Here is a 20,970-nt window from a genome sequence, read left to right as displayed (position 1 = left end):
TTTGCTTTGCTGTCCATGTATACCTCAAGTTGTATTAACCAACTCCTTTATTCCTCGAAACCCCTTTGGCCACCTACTTATGTGTTGTCGTGGGTCTTGCGTTGACCATCATGAGCAGCTCATTCTGGGACGACAAGTCGGAAGAGACATTCTACTATTCGAGTTTCCCGTTCGTGACGAGTCTGCTTTGGAATCTACCTCATGGCTACCTACAGTCGGATTCAGGGCCGCATCCTGCGTGGGACGATCAAGTATCTTGAAGCTCTCGCAGACCATGACATTCTAGACGAACAAGTGTTGCGAGCTGCTGGAATACCGGCTACTGCGACAGGCCATGGGGAGAAAATTCGACCAGCAATAGATGAAGCACTCCATATTCTTCGCAGCTGGGTCCGTGAACCCTCCGAGTCGGAAGGATCGATGTTTTCGCGTATGTTTGGCGGCAAAGCCAGGCTGGGGGGCAAGTCTGTGGTAATAGACAGCGAATACCCCATCTCAGAGATGCTCAATGCCCCCTTCTATATCGAAAAAGTCGCCGAATTAGAGGGTTGTCCCGACAGTTTCGTGCAGCTGGGATTGATGGGTGTTTTCGTTGCTCTGGAAGTAAGCGAGGACAGACTGGGCGTGGACCACGAAGGGAGTAAGATTATTGTTGATATTTTGGACCGACTGGAGCCCTACACTGATTGGGAGGGTTGTGGAGGTGGCGATGTGGGCAGTGACGACTCGGATGAAGAAGAGGGGGGGAACAATCCCAATCCACCACGAACGACAGCCCAACAACTCAGGGCGGTGTTTGCGGCTTGTGCTGCCAACCCCGATAGCTCAATAGTCGCTTAATTCTGTATTTGTGAAGAGTGAAGCGTGAAGCGAGCGAAGAGCAAGCAACAAAAAAGTCACTTTCGACGACGATCACGGGTAGATTGGTATATGGCAGAGAGGAGATCCCCCCAGAGAAACGACACACTCCAACCCCGAAAACACGCCACTATGGTCTTTATGCATTATGATTATGGCCGACAACAAATCAACGACACGGCCAGCACTAGCTGGCGCACGGAACTTCCCCCGACACACATCCACATTACCCCCCAAAGCAGACCGGCTCTGCCAAATGGATAGACACTCAACGATGGCTGCTCAAACGAGCACCGCGCCTTAGTAGCTGTAGCGTACTTGCCCGCGGAATCACCTTGCTTTAAGCAAGGTCCCCACCAGGTCACAATTCGTCATCATCATGATGCGTTGATGAGGGTACAGCCAAACATATGCAAATACTACCCGAATGGACTGGGTCCCAAAGCCCCAAATTCTCGATGAAACCTCGGTGAAAATATTTGTCATTTGTATGACTCAACATCAGTCATCATCGGCATAAATAAATGTTGTGATCACAATCAAATGCGCCGTTGGTTTGTGACGGTGTGACCACTTGCGGTTGTTCTCTGCGAGCATGGCCTTGCCATTTTCCGGTGACATGCACCCGAATTCTTTGAAAACAGAGCCTGTTCAAGACACCCCGTTTTCCCAATCCCCAGAAGATTTGCCACCGGTGTCCTTCCATCAAACCAGCCGACAGCCGTTGTCCGACAGCGATAATCCTCCTGATCGTCATCAGTCTGAAATTGCCGATGCCACTGCAGTGTAAGTTCTTTTTTGTTTCACCTAGCTTTTCTGGCCACTCCTTTACTGTACTTCAGTGGAGTACTCACTAGCCCTCACCCTGATGCGTCACAGCAAGAGACGGTGCCAAAAACGTGAGCCTCAATTTCTTTTTTACCTTCGTTCATTTTTTTTTTTTTTTTTTTTTTTTCTCTTCCAGTGAGCACACCCTGTATGTAACTTCTTTGGACAGGGTAGATCGCGCTGGTACTCGCTTGATGCTCAAGGCAGGGCGCACAGCTGCTGCCCTTGCGCGCTATTATGGGGAAACTCAGTCAACAATCACACGTGTCAAACAAAACAAACGTCGTCGCCATAAGGATACTTTGTCACTTGATGAGCAGTTGGTTTCTCCCGAAGTTTTGGAAGAACTTATGCAGGAAACGCTGGCTTATGAGCTTGATCCCAAGGTAGGTTCCACCAAACAAATGCCATGAACACAGTAACCTAACTATTCTCTCAGGATGGCCGGGTCGCTAAATCAACGAAAGCGTCTCCCAAAGCTGCGACTGTCGCAGCGCAAAAGACGACATCTAAGCGTAAACCGGGCCCTGCAATTGCGTCCGCACTCAGTCGAAAACGTCCATTGGCTGCTGGCTCTTACGCAACCGCCATGGTTGATGAACTGGTCGACGACAATCTCCCATCTGTGGCCTCGGAATTACAAAATGTCGCCAAGAAACGTCGCAAAATGGATAGTCCCACATCACCTGCCGAAGTACCACGTTCGAGCGTCCAGCGCCCCGTTCGCCGTGCGCCAATTGCTACTTACGCACACCCAATACCGCCTGCCTCTCCACTCCTGGAATTCAACGCGCCCAATTTTCCAGTGGTACCATCCCAGCTATCCCACGGTTCTGCCCCACAGCTCACAAATGAAGTGCCTTCGTTGCCCCCTCGTGGAATCCATCCGCAACCCCGTCCAATCTTTCGTACCCGCGGCACAGCTAACCCCGTTACGAATCCGACTAATGCCAATGTCGGTGAGAGCTCGCGTCCCGCAACGGAAGAAAAACAGACTTTGGAGGCTTTCTTGTTCCAGGGGGATCGCACAGGAGGGTTCACCAAGTACATTCCTTTATTCGAACACAACAGCATTTGCCGGGTTTCTGATTTGTTTGAATTCGGCCAGGAGCCCAAGTTTCTCTTGACCAGCATAGAGCGTCTATTTGGCGAAGATCCAACTCGCTTTACCACCTATGGCGGAGAATACATGAAGCTCGCTAGATGCAGCCTTCTCGTCGACGTATTGCTCACACTTTTCCGACAATACAAGAGTCCGCAAGAGTGGTTGGATGCAAAATGAAAGTAAGATGGTAGCTTGCTCTGGGAGTTGTACTGCACGCACGTCGTTTGTAATTGTAACATATCCTTGAAGTCTAAATCAATGCTTGATTCACTCGACATACGCTCCGTTCTGGAAAATAGTACAAGTGTGAGATTTTGGTACCTTTTTGCTGATCTAAGTACAACGCGACATTGCCTGGCTCACATTTCATTGGCAATATCAGCCCTCGCTGACCGACACTGCCAAGATCACCACATAAATCCGGTCCAATTACGATGGCCGCCTCTTCTTGGTCCTTTGAAGGTTGGCGCTCTACTTCCCTTGAACCTGTACTTTTCAAGATTATCGCGTCTGCGCATAATACACGAACCTAGATGTGTTAAATTGAGTATCACCGAACCACAAGTCCGTACTGGTTTCTCCACCACGCCTTCTGGTGTCCGCTATCAATCCATTATTCACCCTAGGTTGCATCTGACTGTGACTTAGACTTACCAGTTGCAATTCCAAGGCGAAAGCTCTTTTTGTGTCTTCGTTCCAACAAAGTTTCCGCCTCACGATGCCTGCTCTATTGCAATATGCGCCGCCCACAACCTGCACCTCGTCCCCTTGGTAGAAGCGCCTCCGTATTGAGGACGCTCTGACCACAACCACTTTCTGGTCCGTTATTTGCCGAACGTGCACCCAGACACTTCGATCCTTACCCTCAACAACCCTCTCAACCTCTCCCAATTCACCTTCCTCCATCTCTACCAATTCACCAACATTAGGTACACCGTCGCGAGCAAAAATGTGTCTCTTGACGTGAGCCATTGGAACCTCCAGGATGTCACCACTTTCTACGGGCGTCATAAGCAGTTATGCCATGTCTTCCCCTTCTCCTGCGATACTCTCTCCTTTCACAGACACCCTTATTCGGGCATATGTTTCGTCGAAATCCATCATGTATCCGCTTCTGGAAGTCCCAGTGGTTACGACGTCACCGACAACGCGAGTGCCCGTTGAAAAGGCCATGCCGATGCAGTGTGTGAATATGTTGCCCAGCAGTCCATTGTCAAGGGCCTCCCATCGTTTCAACAAGCTTTGAGGGGGTTCTTTCCAAATGTCCGTTACACAGTCTTCAATGAGACACCATGGAGAGCATTTGAATCTTCTAAGGCACGAGCCCGAGTCTTCGGCGATGAAAAAGTTCTGGTCTTCGAACAGAATCCATTCACCAGCAAGCAGTGGCCCCAAGCGGCAGTCTAGTTGGAACCATCGACATCGCCAAGGGTGCGCTTCAGTGCCTATCGCTGGCCTCTCTCCGTAGAGCACTCGTCGAATAGGAGTGGCGTAAAGCCCTGGCATCGTTCTCTTGCTGGTCAACGTTGCTTTCTGCTTTTTCAAGTTAAATGGCTCACGCACATTGTTGCTGAGACAATTGTTAGTGGACTGGGGAAGAAGCGCATGATTCTTCCATCACTGACGGTCTCCTTGGAATTCTACCGTAGGTGTCTCGAGTCGTAAGGAAGACGTTGGGAAAGCCGTTGGCATTGGCTAACAACGATGAAGTCACCGTGTTGTATTGAGGATTGTCTGTGACGGGTCACAATTCATTTGCTCACCTTCACCTCCAGCACTCTTACTTACTCCAGCACTCCGATATCTCGGTAGCCGCTAATATGGAACACGCAATGGGTCATCCAGCGCGTGATCGTGCGACTGACCTTCAAGTTTCCAGTCACGCGTACATGACCTGATTATGAAACCGCTTCCACTCCGACGACTACATAAAGCGCAGAAAGGCTGTTGGGAAAGGTTTGACACACATGGCCGCTCCCTTGCTCCTAAGTGATTTCTTGATCTCTCTACCCAATAACTTGGCCTTGCACAACAAAGCATCACGACAGCAAGTCGAGGGTTATGATGTTGAACAAAGAGTTTTTTTGGACGTTGACGGAGCCCAAGTTGCGACCGTGTATCTGTCTGGTCGCTATGTCGGTAAAGAGACAAGTAGATGGGGTGTAAGTGCTTCTTTTCTCTTGCAAAATCATCCTTGACAATTCTTAGGATTTCGTTCACTTGCGATGCCCCACAGGTCCAATTCTCAAGCCTCGGTTCCAAAACGCAGTTAAACAACTACAAGACCTTGTTCCCAAATCAATGCCGGACGACAAGAAGGCAAGTTATTACCGTTCATTTGTTCCCCGCGCCTTAAACCTCTCGTTGACAGAATATTATCGAATATTCCTACTGTAATACGCAACGAGGACACAGCGACGAGCCCGTCATCCGCGTCCGCATCACAGATGACACCCAACGTGTAAGTGTGCAACTTGTCAGCGCATCGTCACTAACATCATCCTAGTCGCTTTTGCAGTATCAATTTGTCGAAGGGTTTGGTCCAGGCAATAATGAAGCTGTGTCTTTGGTTCCCGGCGCTGATGTGCGCTGTGTTGTTCGTATTCTTCGTGAAGATCGCGCCGTTATGGAGTATGAAGATGGCAGTTTGGCCTGGTCAGTGGTAAGCTGCCTATACGCCCTACGACCATCGCGTTAACAAGGAACAGGCCTGGGTTCTGAATGCTGAACAAGTCACACGTTGCTATTCAATACCGAACAAGGGCGTCATCTTATCAAGTCCCTCCTCTCAAAGTCGAGTGCAAAAGAATAACTCCGATATGGACGTCGTCGACGAAGCTACTGATTCCGAGGTCAACGACGATGGCTCTTATCATGGGTCTGACGAAGACGACGATGTAACCGAAGACGAAGAGGATGATAGTGCTAGCGATTGGGATTCTACTTACACTTTCCGCAACAACCGAGCTCGTTCTCTCTCTGCTTAGTTACTTGGCCATGTAAAGCACCTACCTCCCCCGTCTCCAAATAACTCCTTGTGCTAAAGTTTCAATGAATAAGATTCACCATCTATGTTGCCCAATACCCAATAAGTTATTGCATGGTCCCAAGCATGGAACAATGGATTTCGTAACTACTAGCGCAGAACACCAATGTTGAGCTAAGGATGTGGACGACCTCCATTGTTGCTAATTCGCACCACGCGCCCATGTGACTATGCGGGAATGCATGAGTGAATGACACACGAGATATTACTCAGCACCACAAGACCAAAGGTCACTCACGCACACGGGATTTAAGTGTTCCTCAGCATTCAACCTGAGTAAAGACATCCACATGCACGCGTTTTATAAGCAGCCTCGCTACTGAGTTGCGTGACGCATTTCCGAATGCTATAAAAGGACCCATCTTCCTGGTGTGCCAGCAAGCAGCCGCCCTTTTTCAAACCAACCCACAGCATGGCCGACACGACAAGCCCAGCAAATCCAAACTGGGTGCTTCATGCATCCACCCGCACTTTCAGCTGCAGCAATTGCCTCAAACAACGTGCACCGAAGCAATGTACAGGCTGCCGCGTCCGCTCGCTATTGCAACCGGGATTGTCAAAGAAAGCATTGGAACGCTCACCGTGAAGAATGCCTCCACCATCGACGCACCTGGGCCGCGTTGGGACCACAGGAAGTGCGGAACACAGAGTTGTTTACGAGTTTCTTTCACCGCTGGTGTTTTCCTATCTGTCGTTGGGGAACGTATATCGCGAACCTTGGCCTCCAACAGAATCACTTCTTGAAGACTCATTAGTATGTTCATCGGACAAAACTTTACCATCACTGACTTGTGTCCCGCAGTTTTCTTGTACAAGTCAACGCCGAGCCCAACGTCGAAGATAGCTCTGACAAAACCCGCTTTCAGGTATTCAAAACCGCCTGACCATAAAACATCCTTACTGATTTTATTCCAGCTGCTTTCCGCAAGTTTCCTCAACGAGCAGGAACTTGTTCAGCATACGCTTCACCACGATCTTCAGCCGTTGCGAGACCAGTTTCTCCTTCAGATTCGAGGGCTCGATTGCGACGAGGACGTCATACGTATTGTGCTGGCGTGGGGTGAAAGATGGCTTTGCTACACCTCTCCGAAGTTGGGCCACATCTTCAAGGGAAGTTACCCCTACCGCTGATGAGGGTGGATGACGGGTGGGGAGACCGGAGATGAGACCGACACTACACAACTAAAACTCAACAACAAAACAACAAATAGTCGTTCTGTCTGAGCGATAACCGTATAACACCGTTCCAAACGTCCAACAACCACCAATAACCGTCTCCTAATACGAGTGCAGAACCCTGGGAACAGAGCCTGTACACGGGTGTGCAAGGTTGTAGGGTAGATCGAATGAAATCTTGTTAAAGATTTGTTTTGTGGTTGTCCTTAAGCGTACTATCGACGAAATCCAGCAATAGGAAAGCGCCAATACGATGCCCAGAACCGTTTATACTCGTTTGGATCAGGAACTAACTGCCTTAAACCCAAGGAGTCGTCTCAAGTCAGGAACTAACTGCCTTAAACTCTCGACCGCCAACCGAAACCAAGTGTACGCCAACCGAAACTCTCTTATACGGCAACCGGAACCCTCTACTCTTTGATCACAACGCCTTTTTACTTGAATGAAAGAGCTAGCAGGATGATATTGACAAGCTAGATCCCCAGATGCACCTAGTAACGCTGGGCAATCCGTGAATCGCTCAAATACAGGACAGAGATATAAATACTAAAACAGAAAATGATAAGATCAGGTAAATCGCCACAACAGAATGATGGTCCATGTGCATAATTTGTAAGGTATCGTTTCGCCATAAGGCCCAGAGTCGAAAATCCAGGTCTAGATGACCGGTAGCGTGTTTGGTGTCAATGACCTTTGTAAATCCTCCTTTATTGCGACCGTCTATGCGTTTTTGTGAACGGTCCGCTAACCGTTGTTGTTATCGTCGTGTTGCTCCACTTCCTAGCTTTCCATCGATATCCATGACTTGAGGTTAACCGCCAGACACCGTTAGGCAAATCTCTTAACGAGATAATCGCAATCTGTTGTCGAAGTTGTTCGGTTGGACGGTTGCGGGTTAAGGTCGCCGCGATCTGCAGCCAAGCCCTCGTTTCCACTGAGTCATGCCTCCCGTTTAACCGCACCTCCACATGTCCTTATCCTTGCGTAAGTTCCGAAACCGCGTTCCAATGCTGTCAGGGACTGATCCGTTCGAAGCCTGGTTGAACCTTCGTCGGAGCGTTCTGAGTTCGAGTCCCAGCGCGTGCCAGACCGAATATGCCTTTTGGTTTACACTCCCTTTTGGTATATATATAGGATTGGATGGATCCTCTATGTTGGTTGGGCTCTGCTGTTGTTTTTGGTTGTTGTAAGAGTCGTTCTGAACGGCCAGTTGCTATCAACAACGGTCGAATCGAAACGCCTCTTCGCAGATATCTCCCTAACTGGCCATTCGGGACTCATGCCAGTTCCTAGACGTGCGCTGTAACCATGAAACGAACAAAAATAGTGGTTTCCTATGTGTGTTCCAGAATGCGGCTTATCATCTCCCCATTTTTAAATCCCGACTGTCCCCAGTCGCTTTGGCAATACTCGCGTTCGGCTACATCGCTGGTTCCTTCTAGCCCATCACTCTCCTCTGTTCTGTTGTTCGAACGGGAACTCTTTCGTTCTCGTCACGGAACAAAATTTCGCTTCTCACGTCACAACCTCATGCCTGCCAAGCAAAGGCGTTTCCGCAGATCCTTGATCCTCGCTCGAACAATGAATTGCTTCCGTTTAGTCTCACAGTGGCTCGACCCTGCGTGTCCGGGGAACCATCATTTTCCAATCGTCTTTTCCAAACAACGTCGACACGACTGAATAGAGCTCGTGTTTTTCCGCGGCAGTGTCCTTGAGCTAATTTTCCCCAAGTCCGGTTCGGCATTCAAAATTAAGCTTCAGAAGCTTCATTACAGTCACGTTTTCTTCCTCAGCGTTCTTTTTCTTCAACTGCGTCGTCGACCATATAAGACGGCCCGTGGTTTTTCTGCTCCTTTAATTTTCTTTCTTCCTCTCCTCTTTCCTCCATGGCTGCTCGTCGCCCTCCCCTCGTAAACTCACCACCGCTCCCAAGAAGACTGAGGCTTCGACCCCTGGCCCTTCCTCCTCCGGCCCTGACTTGGTATATCCGGACTCCAACAACCCCTTGTGGGCGGCTTTCGCCGACCCCGGCGCTCTTTTTCTGCGTTATCTTCGACACGCTACTAGTGACGACCCCGCTTTTCCGTCGAACGTAATTCCGGCCGAAGATATGGCCAATGCCTTCGACAAAACCCTCTTCCACTTCGTGCGCTGGTCTCTCTCCTTCATTGACCATTCCACTTATCCGTTCCCCAGCGCTATATTTTCTCTCGCACCGCCTGCTTGTCCAAAAAGCGAGCCCACCTACGCCACGAAAGACATCGTTTTGCTCGTCGAATTAGCCATCCAAGTCCGGGATTCGTTTCCTCCCACTCGTCTTCACTATGACTGGCCGAACATGACACTCGAGCACGCAGCTATCAAGGTTCGTACACCCCGTTCTGCTTTTCCTTCCACTCACTAACGCTGTTTTCTTTGTTTCGTTAGGATTTGGCCCCTTCTTTCTTGAAAATCGTTCGGGGTTTCCCAACGAGCATTTTCAAGAACCAGAAACAAGTCTCCCACCACAACCCTTCTTTGCACGGTTCTACCTCTAGACTCCTCGAAAAACCCTCGTTGTCAGACATTCACCAGGCTCCATCTGACGACGGTGAACTCAGTGAAATCGATTTTGGTTCCACCTCCATAACCCCAAAGAAGGAGAAAGGTCGTTTGCGCAGCTCTCAAGGCAAACGCGGCCCTCCCCTCTGATGATTCCGACGAAAACGACGAGTTGGAGGCAGAAGAGCCCGAGTCCGAAGAGGACCGGAAGGATCGCAAGGGCAAAGGTATGCTCCTTGTTTTCACCTCTCTTTCACCCTTTTTCCTAATCGTTTTCTTCCAGGCAAACCTGCCCCCAAGAAACCCAAGATTACGGCCGAGACCAACGACGACGAGGATGACGATGACGAACAGTCCGTCCTGACTGTTGCCGCCTTGGGTGGAATGGATCCCGAGCTCATTCCTGACGCTCGCGGTTATTTCCACTATCGCGCTCCCAACGACAAGGTTGCTGTTCAACGCTGGGGTCCCCGCGCACACACATCGCCTCAATCGCAGCTTAATCAAGTTGATGCAGGGCACGACTGGCAACATGCGCGACGTCGTTATTTTGGCCCCAAACAACCGCTTCGTATCGTCCTCACCGACGTTTCCAAAACGTTCTCCCCGAACCTCACGGCCCTCGCCGACGAGTTCCAACCCAAACTCCCGAGTCGAAGACCAAAACTCCCGTTTCGAGTCCTACTACGAGCCCAACGCTCCCATTCCGATCCGCTACGTGAAGCAAGTCATTGCAGAGGAAGCACCGATGCCCGAATGGCCGTGCTTTCTCTGTATGCTTTACCAGCGAATGCGTCCCTGCCGGCTACGGAATCCCTTGCAACGGCTGCCACGACGATCCAACCAAGGGTAGCTTGTGCGATCACGAGCGTTCGTCAACGGAGGTGTACAGGGTCATCGATCACCTTCTCCCACTCGTCGAGTCGTCCGCCCGCGACACCCAAACGGCCATTCTGCGGATGAAGTACACGATGGAGCTAGCCAACAGTACTGGCGAAGCTCACCGTCTTGCCATGCGCGGGCTCGTCGTTCCTTGCGCAGTTTCCAGAAACACCTTCAACGTGTTGTCGAAGTCAGCGGAACCGAAGGTCTCGAGCAGCGCTTCGGCTCGACCCTCTCGACCCATCTGCCACCTCGATCCTCAACCATCTCTTGACTTCGGCCTCTGCTAGGTTCGCTAGCAACAACGGTTCGTTTCCTTGTTCCTTCCTTTTACTTCGTTTTCACAACCTCCAGACTCCGAATGGGCGACGGATGACGATGCCGGCGAGAACATCAAGAAGAGGAAGGACGAGGATGAAAAGGAAACGGTCCCTCCCAACGATCTGGGTACTGGTCACCGTTCTATCGTTCCCGGACGTCGACTCCAACGGTGCTGGTCCCTCCAAGTGAGGTTCCACTCTGGTCTGGAGTACGCCACGCTCTTCAACTCGTTCCGGTGGCTTGCGGGGGTGTCCACGGTCTCACGGACCTTAAAATTTTGTATATCGAACAATGCGTGGGTCGGCGTAGTAGTATTTTGCTTGTACTACTGCGTCGACAAAATAATCAACAGTAATCATTTGCCTTTCCTTTCGCGTGATTAAGTCTGAAAATAACAGATCTAAACAATCGAGAAAAGTCCAGAAAACGCAGACGTTATCGTTCGTTTGTCCGACTCTTCGTTCTTTGTTCCGTTAATGCGACATCTCATCAATCTGTGATGAGGATTCCCTGTTCCACCTTACTCCATCAGCCCTTCATTCGACATTCCATCATCTTGACAATATTCGTGATCGGTCGCCCACACACTCGTTCTGATGTTTCCACAACGAATTTGTAACTCCCAAAAACGAATATAAGTCATTCCATCCTCTATTATCCAGCGTTCCCTAGTCGTTCGACATGACTGACAACGGCATCCCCAAGTATGTCAACGAGCCTATGGTTCCAATCCTCTATACTGGTCTCTTCTCGAAAGAACCCTATCCTGCTATCTTCAAAATGTGTGCAAGCCTCGATGTACGTCCTATCGTTTTACTCCGTTTTTCGAGCGTTTCCCTGATATAGAACACAGATTCTCGATCCTTGCAGTTCTTGCAAAGTTCTCAACCGTGATTGCGTTCACATCATGGCAGGAATTCCATGTCTCCCTTGCGGTCTGTCGGCGCAATGATTCCTGCGACTATTCCACCCTTGAAGGCTTCTCCGTTCTCTACTCCTTCAACCGTGAATCGCATTTGGCGTTCCTTGGTTCGTTCTAACTCCCGTTTTCTTGTTTTGGTTGACCGTTTTTCAGATCACAACGATACCAAAAGCGGCGAGGAGAAGATTGCTAAAACCGTCGCTCTACTCCGCAACTGGGATGAGCTTCGTTCCAGTGAGCATCTCGAAACATTCCTGGACTCTATGCGTCAAGGTCCAGAAAACGCTCGAATCGGCATCCAAAGCATTTTCGGCACTCTCGATAACGATTCTCTCCAGGCCTTGAGTCCTGTCTCGAAGGGAGCCCCAGCACCCAGCGACTCTCCAAACTCGCCCACTATTCTCGCATTCTCCTCGAAGACAAAGCTGAGATCCGTCGTGACCAGATCCGCAAGAAGATCCAATCTCTGAAAACGGAGTATTACGCTGCCTGCGAGTTGCTCGCTCGGCTCGATTCTGCTCATTCTCAGGTTATTCCTCCCGATGTCTCTGTTTTCTTTCGGTTCTCATTCCGTTTTCCAGGCTTCCCTTCATGGTTTCGTACAAGATAACGACTTCCTCACAGAGTACGGACACACAACGATCATGAACATCGCCGATATCGCGTCTTCCAGCAGTTCGTCGCTCACCAGTCTTCCTGACCTCGAGGCGGTATCCCCTGTCATTCACCAGACCGTTATCCGTAAGGTTCCTATGGGTGCCACCGATGCCCCCTGCGTCTCCTGCGCTCCAGGTAGCTCACACTCCTTCGGTTCCTGCCCTACCGAACGTCTCCCTTGATCATCCTCCACGAAGATCCCCCTAGTCCAACTCGTAGTCTGTCGTTACCGTCGAAAACAAGCATTCCTGTCGTTACAGTAGCGTTTTGAAATGCCAAGGATGCGTTGTGCCTTGATTTCCTTTGTTCTGGCCCAACAAAATCTCGTTGATAAGGTACTTTTTGAAGATCTTGGTTTCCGGATATTACGATCGAACTCCTTTCAGCGATAGAGCATACGGTCGAGCTCCGGATATATCGTTCTCCACGTTATTTCACACCATAGTTGGTCCCTTCACCGGTAGTAAGGCGTTTTGAGGGTGAAAACATGATGTTAGTCGTTTTAAGAGCATCGCCGTTGGTGCGATTAATTCAATTGCGACCCACAACCATGCTTTCCTCGTCAAACGGCCACGCTGCGCTCCATCCGGACCACGTTGTGCCCATCTCCCCCATTTTTAACATCTTGCTGTCCCAGCAATGTAGCCCACCTATTTAGGATGCCGTGGTTAGACAACCCATTCCAGTTCCTCTCCGCTCTCCACCCCAGAACATTCGCTCCATATCTTTCCCCAAAAGTACGGTCCATCGATCTAGCGACTCGAATACTTGCGTTAACGAGCTTCCAGTCGTCCTCCAGTGACGAATCCATGGCTGACTCCGAACACGCGCCTCGAGAACCCTCTGAGGGAGTCTCAGAAGAGCTCGAAACCGACGTTCACGAGTTCATCACAACCATCCAGGACCTGCGTATTCGGACCAACGATGAAAACGTTCGCAAGATCCACCAGCTGTACCGTTATCTGGTCCGTGCCTGCGGCCATCGACCGTTTCACAACCATCTGAGACCGTTTACAGTTGCCCCAACTCAAAGACGAAGCTGTTCGCGAACGCCTCGCGGCCAGCCCGCTCATTTACAAGGACATTCCTCACTGCCTTCAAAAGCTCCACGCTATCCAGAACAACATCCGCAACGAATCAACCTGGGCTGCCAAACAGGACCAGCATCTTCGCGACACGAACGCTTGTATTGCCCACTTCAATCATATCGATGCATCCGCTCGTGCGTCACGCAGCACAACGCAAGGCCGCCGAAGAAGCGAAGAAAAAGGCCCCTGAGACCAAAAAGGCAAGAACAATTCCCGTTTGAAACGCTTATCTTATCAATGACAGGCCACCTCCTCCAAGTCCACCCCGGTTCCTCTTGTTACTATTGATAGTTTCCTTCGCAACTCAAGCTCGTTTCAGAACACTCGTTCGACCAGCGCAGCGCAATCCAACAAGGTAAGCTCTCGATCCACACAATCCCGCGTTTATCGACTGCAGCGCCAGCGTTCGACCGATCCAGAAGACGAAGAAGAAGAGGTCCGTCGTTTGTTTTACGATTCAGAGGACCCCGTTCCCATCGTTAATCTTCCTGTCTCGCCTCGTTCACAGGTCACTTCGGGCGACACTGATAAGAGTCCTTCCAAAAGAAGCGCACTAAAGCGACTTCCCCGAGTTGATAGATGAAACTCGTGCCAAATCCGCAGCGTATCCTTCGTTTTCCAAGAAGAAGGATTCCAAAGACGTTCCCGTGGTCAGCGTTCCTCGTTAGCTAAAAACTCGATCTGACCATCTCTACTCAAGATTCCCGCGTCTGCTGTCGCTGGCATCGTCTGCGTTCATTTCAAAATCGACTTCCGTTAAATCGTTAACCCGTTTCCAGATTCTGACTAATCCCTACACTGTCGATGATTCCGCACCCGCCGATCTTGAGTTCAAGACCGTTCAAGAGCTCCTCGACCAATTCGCACAAGGTGGTGAAGTCCGCGTTACGAACAAGCAAATTTTCGCTTGTCTCGAACTCGCTCAACAACAAGTCCTTCTCGCCGTGCAAATGGCGTACTCCCGACACCTACGAGGTTGTTGCTCGTCGGTACCAAACACTCTTCGACCTTGCAAAGGACCGCGGAATGAAGGTTGAAAGCAAACTTCCGTCCGTAACCCTTCCGTCTCGTCATCGTGTCTAGTGCTGAAGGCTCCCCAGTGATCCATCGCAGTATCTGGCCGTTATTCGAGGAAACGCTCGACTCGCAACTCCCAATGGTCCGTCCCACAACCGCAAGTAAACACTTTCCAGCGTTTTCCCCTTCTCCCACAATACTATATACCCCCACGCTCGTTTACAAGGCCACTTTCCCTAGCCGTTACTGTCGTCTTCTCGGATTGTATTGTGTACTCGCGCCTCAAGGCGTTTGTATCTTGATGCCGCGATTCCTCTTTAACTCGGTTCGTTTCCTAAGAACTCTTCAGTCCTCATCGGACGATTCCTCGTTATCGGACGTTTCTTCGTCATCCAGATCCAGATTCCCAAACTGCAAGTCTGTCCCTTCGTCATCCTCTCGACTCAAGGCCAACGAATCCAGTTCTTCTTTTGACATATCAATGAGTTTCTCAATGTCTTTCGAGAACGAAACACGTTTCCTTGCTTCATAAGGAATAACCCTGAAAGCGCCCACTTTTCCCGGAACCATCGCTCCGTTCAGTTCGCAAACGAGGTACGATCCACCAGTCGTTCGTCTGACGACGACCATTGGGCCTAGATACCTCAGTTTCGCTTTCTTATCGAGACTCTTCTCAATCCTGGTGTTCCGAACGAGGACTATGTCCCCCCGGCTTGAAATCGTAATCCTTTATCGTTGCCGCGTGTATCCGCTCGTATCTCCTAACAGCTTCCAATTTCTCCTTAGTTACTCGCTCCCGCATCTCCTTTATGTGGTTCCTATGTTTCACCAAGGCGCGTGCTCGATAACCGATCAATTCCGCGGTACTAATGATCTGCCCCGGGTATTCCACTAGCCAAGTCGCTTCCACAATGTCAAACGGTAAGATCGGATGACAGCCTGTCGCCGCATAATACGGAGAACAGCCTAATCCCCGTCGGATCGTTATCCTATCTGACCAAACAACTTGCGGTAAGAAGTAAAACCACTTGTTAGGGTTCCCTGCACAGGCTTTCACTATAGACTGCCTCACATCCCAGGTGTCCACTCTCTACTGGTCCGTTTGCTTTAGAGTTATAGGGCGATATCCGAATGCCTTTGATTCCATACTTGTTTTCCAACCAATCCAACGCTGCGATGAACTGAGGAGCGTTATCTGTAACGATTTCCGCAGGACATCCCCAACGACAGATAACGTTTTCCAACAAAAACATGCCAATCGCGGCTGCTGTATCAGACCTAAGTCCCTTCGCTTCCAGCCATCTGCTCAACGAATCCCTTGCTGCGATAACGAGCTTGTGTCCGTTCGAAGCAGCCCCCATCACCATAACGTCCGTGTGGATTTTCTGGAATAAACTTGGTGTTTTTCGTCGAATAGGAGGTATGCGCAACAGTGTACTCTGCCGAACCTGACACATGTGGCACGTTTTAACGTACCACGACACGTCCCGATCCATTTGGGGCCACCACAGCCTGACTTCTATCAAGGATTTCGTAGCATAAGCGCCCCGATGTCCCAGACTGTCATGTGCTGAACGCATTGCATACATCCGATGTTCCTTCTTAACCACTACTTTGTGCATTCCATTGTTATCCCTCCTGAAGAGTCGACCCTTTTCACTCAGAAAGAACTTCCCGGCGTACTGCATTAACGTCGAACGCTCTATCCGTAAAACCACTCGGTCTCTTCTTTGGATCCCTCAACCATTTCTCCACCAACTCCAGTTTTTCATCAGCCCGGATCGCTTCTACGTTTCGATGCTCTTCAGGGTATGGTTCGCGCTTGCGTGCGTCCCATTTGAAAGCCGAATTAGGCAGCAACTTCTCAGGTTCCCGAACAAAACTCGAAATATACTGAGGCAACTCCGTTCCTTCTCGTTGATAAGCGTTTCGAATGACCTCCGCTTCGTCGATAGACTCCATGTAAGTGTCGAGACACAGCTGGCCATGTTTTCTCCACGTTTCGCTTTCCATCTCGTCATCATCGTCAAGATCCAGCGCTCCGAAATAATATCCACCCCGAGTATCGATTTCAGACTTGAAATCATCGAACTCCCTTGGCTGAGGGATCGAGTAATCCCAGTCTTCATGAACCCCAGGCTTGTTTATCTCCGGTCCGTCGTCAACATAGTCGTATTCCTCGTCTCCTGGAACCTTGTCTCGTCGAGACAGTCCGTCTGGCGTGAAGGTCTTGCCCACAACATGCTTCAATTCGAAATGAAACATCAAGATCTGTTCTATCCAACGGTTAATCGTAGCATTCGGGCCCATGCCAGGGTTATCTAGCATTCCCTTTATGTACGACGCATCCGTTTCCAGAACCAAATTTCGACATCCCAGTATCCAATATTGCATATGCTCAAGCCCCCTCTTGATTCCAAACAACTCTCTCTTCGCCTGCGAAAACCTTGCCTGTCGCTCATCCAACGGAATGGACGAAAACCGAATAAGTATCGTTTCTTGAGTTCCCTTCTTGATATTGATAGATTACAATGCCGATTCCTTTGTAGGAACTGTCGATCTGAATGACTGTCGTCCAATCCTCTGAATAGTTCAAAGGACGGATCGCAGGACATTCCGACAGCCTTCTTTATAATCGCCATGGATGCCTCTTGCAATTCTCCCCATTCGAATTCCACTCCTTTCTTCAGCAGATCCGTGAGCGGTTTGCTCATTATGTGAAAGTCTTGAATGAAATGCTTGATATAGGTGAGGACTCCTAGGAACTGTCGAATCTCCGACACATTCTTGAGAGGAGGCCATCTGGTAATGACCCCTACTCGATCCGTCGATGGCCTTCTGCCTTCATACGAACAGGTATGCCCAACAACTACGAACTCGTCCGCACACAACACCGCCTTCATCCCAGAAACCGTTAAACCAGAGTACTTCAATCGCTGAACGACTCGGTTTACGTTCTGCATGTGTTCCCAGAAGAATCTCCTGATCCCCTTGTTCTCTGGAATCGTTTCCGCCACTCCCTTCTCATCTTCATATCGGGTTGCAGGTCCACGAATAGGTACGTCGTCGATGTATGGCATCAAACGTGCGGTACTTCTTCCCTCAGGGCGTAATTCACGTCGTCATGAAAGATCGGAACCGAGTTCGTCCATCCCTGAGGCAGTTTTACCAGTCGCAGCGCTCCGAAGGGCGATTGGAACGTAGTATAATCCCTTGAGGTTTCCGCTAAGTCCCTATGATCGTATCCAGAATAGAGATCCAACACTCCTCCACAGGCTCTTCCCGAAAAATGGTCTGCAAGTTCCTCCGTTGCCGGGGGTATACCCGAATGTGCGATCGTTACCGCGTTCAATGGTTCCAAAGCGTGCACCAAGCGAATACTCTTCCCATCTTTCTTGAGGACTCCGAAGAACTTGGAGGCGATAGGATGCGTTCGATGGTTCGTACACTCCCGTCCAATTTCTTCTTGATAACTTTACAGAACTCTTCCAGTTGTCCCCTTGGAATCGGAATGCTCTTCTCAATCCACACCTTATGCTCCACGGTCGGAATCTCAACAGGCGGAAAGAAATCATGTCGCAAGGTCCCCCGTTCTTCATCGTTCCAGGCGAACGCAGGCCATTGAAGCATCATAAAATTATGAATAACTTTCAACTCCTCGTCCCACAAGAATCCAGTATTATGAACCTTGTCAATGAATTCCATCCTCTCCTGCGTGTATCGTTCGGTTGGAACGAAGTCCACTGGCTTAGCTGATAACGAGGGTAGTTCTGCGAGTGGATCACCGATTATCTCACGTTTGATACGATAACGCTCTGGCAATTCGCCATAAACCGGTCTCGTTTTTAAGGCTACTGGCTTATACTTCTTGCCTGCGAACGTCTCAAAGATTTCGACTCCCGGTTCCACTGCAGTCCCGTTCTTCTCCTTATCGAAAGCCATATCCGCACATCTAAGACACGGTATCAACGGATCGTGTCTGTGGACATGTCCCAGATAAGATGCTTCTATTTCCGCTCTACGCTCTTCGTCTTGACCTTCGTCTTCCCTATTTTCCTCTGCTACAACTCGGGTTTCCACCACATATTTCTCCGTTTTTGAATCTGAAGACCTTTCTCTAACGAAATCCTGCAACAGCTCCTTTGCTTTCTGGTCCTTCCGCATCGCTTTGGAGTCCATACTTGCTGTTAAGTACGCCATTCGTAATTCATCATCCGAGAAACAACGCCCATCCTCAGGTTCCATATACCCTTCCACTCTCAACTCTCCAGACTCGTCCACTCCTACCCTAATACACAGTTCCTCGCCTCCCCAGTCCTCCACTAGTTCCTGGACGAGCTCTGAAAATCCGACTCCGCTTCGACTTTAACTCGATGGTCTCGGTTCTCCTTTTGCCCTGGCGATTCTTTCTGCGCATTCTCAATCCTCTTGAATTGGTTGTCGATGAAAACGTTCCCAGCGCTTGGGTTGGAATGACACATCGTCGCTCCTTGTTAGGGTCGCGAATGGTGAGCATTTGATTCCCATTTCCAAAGTTTTCCAATTTTGACTCGGTAACGATGTCGAACGGTCGTCCCAACAACACCTCATACGCTACTTGGTCGATAACGTGGACTTGCAGATACACGGGTATGTCCCCAAACAAGAAACAAACGTTCCGCTAATCCAGCCGACTTCTTCAGTTGCCCGTTCGCTCTGCATGTAGATTTGCAGATCTGGATCCCAAGGGATTCCCAACCGCTCAGCTACCGATAACGCCATCGAGACTATCTGAGAGCCACTGTCTATAACGCATTCCACATGTTCCCTTGCTGCGATTAACGGCCATACAACTCGTAACGACGCAGAGTCCTTTCCCGAAAACACTTGTTTAGGCGGTTCTCCTGGGGATAACGGCGACATACTGCAGATAAGGGTCGGTGCTAACATAACACCCTTCCTTTATCCCGTATTGACGATCTTCCTCAGTCGAGATATAGAACGAATCAACCATTGGTAGTTCATCTATATCCACAGCATCATTTTGGAGTCGAGCTTCGACACCCTCGTCCTCCATGAATGGATATTCCGATCCTTCGTCAAGTTTTCCGTTAAGTAACACTGGCTTTATCGGTTGCCTCGTTCGATTCGTTGACTTCCTCATAGCTTTGGCATATTCTGGCGAAAGCGAGATCAAATCGCCCACGGTAATATCGTATCGACTGTACTCTCCGTTTTCTCAACAATACGCTTAATAATATTTGGGTCATCGAACTTGGTAGCCAATTTATACGCCCGTTCCTCGCCGTTCTTGCGTTTCCCCGTTTCTCGCCCTGGAGATTCCGAATGAGGAGCCATCCTCGCTGCGTATTCCAATTTCTCATCTTCCGAGTCTTCTCCTCTGAAACGCGCCTTTCGTCTCTTCTTCGGCACATCCTCTTTTTCCAACACTTCGGGTTCTGTTTCTTCTCCACTATCCGAATTCGACTCCTCCTCCAGTTCTCTTCGGTCCTGCCTCCGTTTTGGCGTTTCCTTCGCAACTTTAGATCGGTTCTCAAGAGACTTCGTTGCCTCGGAAGCCTTCTTTCGTTTGCTTCCGGTCTCCATCCTCGAACTATCTAAAAATTTTGGTTTCCGCCAGCCGAGTTGTCTTTTTGCGAACGTGTGTTCGCGTACTGCGACTCCATCGACTGTCCTCCCGATTGCGAACCCGACCCCGGCGAATTCTGCATTGCCTGGACCATGTTATACATCGTCAAGAACTGTTGAAAGTTCGAATCCCCTGCCCGGCAAGCCCGGTTGAACGGGCGCTTGAATGAAGGAAGGATAAGCTTCGTTCCCAACTCCACTCTCCCCATTCGCTGCTGCGTTCTTCCACCACTTCCGTTTTGCACCATGGGTTCCCGTTGAAGGATCTGTGGATAGGTCTGCACTGGTGCTTGAGGACTTGAAAACGCTGCTGTTGGCCACCAGTCGACATGCTATTGGCTTGCACTTGCTTCGCCATAGCCGCCATCTGGGCCCGTAACGAACGGATTTCGTCTTCACTTGTGTCATACAAGAGATTGTATTGCTCGTTCGGAGTATACTCGTTGAAGAACGACGATTGATAGTTCACTTGCGCGTTCCCAGTCGTTCCAGCTCCTCCTCCCTTGCTATACCAATCCAACACTCGTTGATAACGTGACACGTTCTCAGGATACTTGGGGATATAATATCCACCAGGTAATCGCAAACCCCATTCTCCATAACGATCTTTCCTTGGTCCAATAACGCCCTCTTTTTCGGACAATCCCGCACCATATGCCCAGTCTCTTCGCAGAAATGACACTGTTCATTTCCTTGCATTCCACCATAGTTTCGCTCTCCACCCTGGCGATATTCTCGTTGAGGCTGCCCTTGGTGCTGGTGAGTCGCTGTTTCCTTCGATCTAGATTCAGTTGCTACATGCATCTGCTTCATAGTCTCAATCAACTGCTTATCCCGCACGGCATGACGTCCTTTAACGCATTTATTTCCAGCGCAAAACTCTCCATTTGGTCTCTAAACT

The 20,970-nt window shown here is 49.8% G+C and overlaps 1 protein-coding gene across 1 annotated transcript; it reads left to right on the top strand.

The window, feature by feature from the left end:
* Nucleotides 1-53: 53 nt before the first annotated feature.
* On the top strand, nucleotides 54-840 carry MIND_01370700 (uncharacterized protein; the record flags this gene model as incomplete). The annotated part of the gene is made up of 2 exons (XM_037370128.1): nucleotides 54-169; nucleotides 216-840. Exons 1-2 carry the CDS (start codon nucleotides 111-113, stop codon nucleotides 838-840), a joined length of 684 nt encoding a protein of 227 aa, XP_037213684.1. The 5' UTR covers nucleotides 54-110.
* Nucleotides 841-20,970: the final 20,130 nt, after the last annotated feature.

This window comes from Mycena indigotica (assembly GCF_014461135.1).
Source record: "Mycena indigotica strain 171206Taipei chromosome Unknown Mind.scaff0016, whole genome shotgun sequence".
NCBI classification, from domain to species: domain Eukaryota; kingdom Fungi; phylum Basidiomycota; class Agaricomycetes; order Agaricales; family Mycenaceae; genus Mycena; species Mycena indigotica.
Note: the sequence above shows the minus strand (reverse complement) of the source record. Positions and strands in the feature narration are given on the sequence as shown.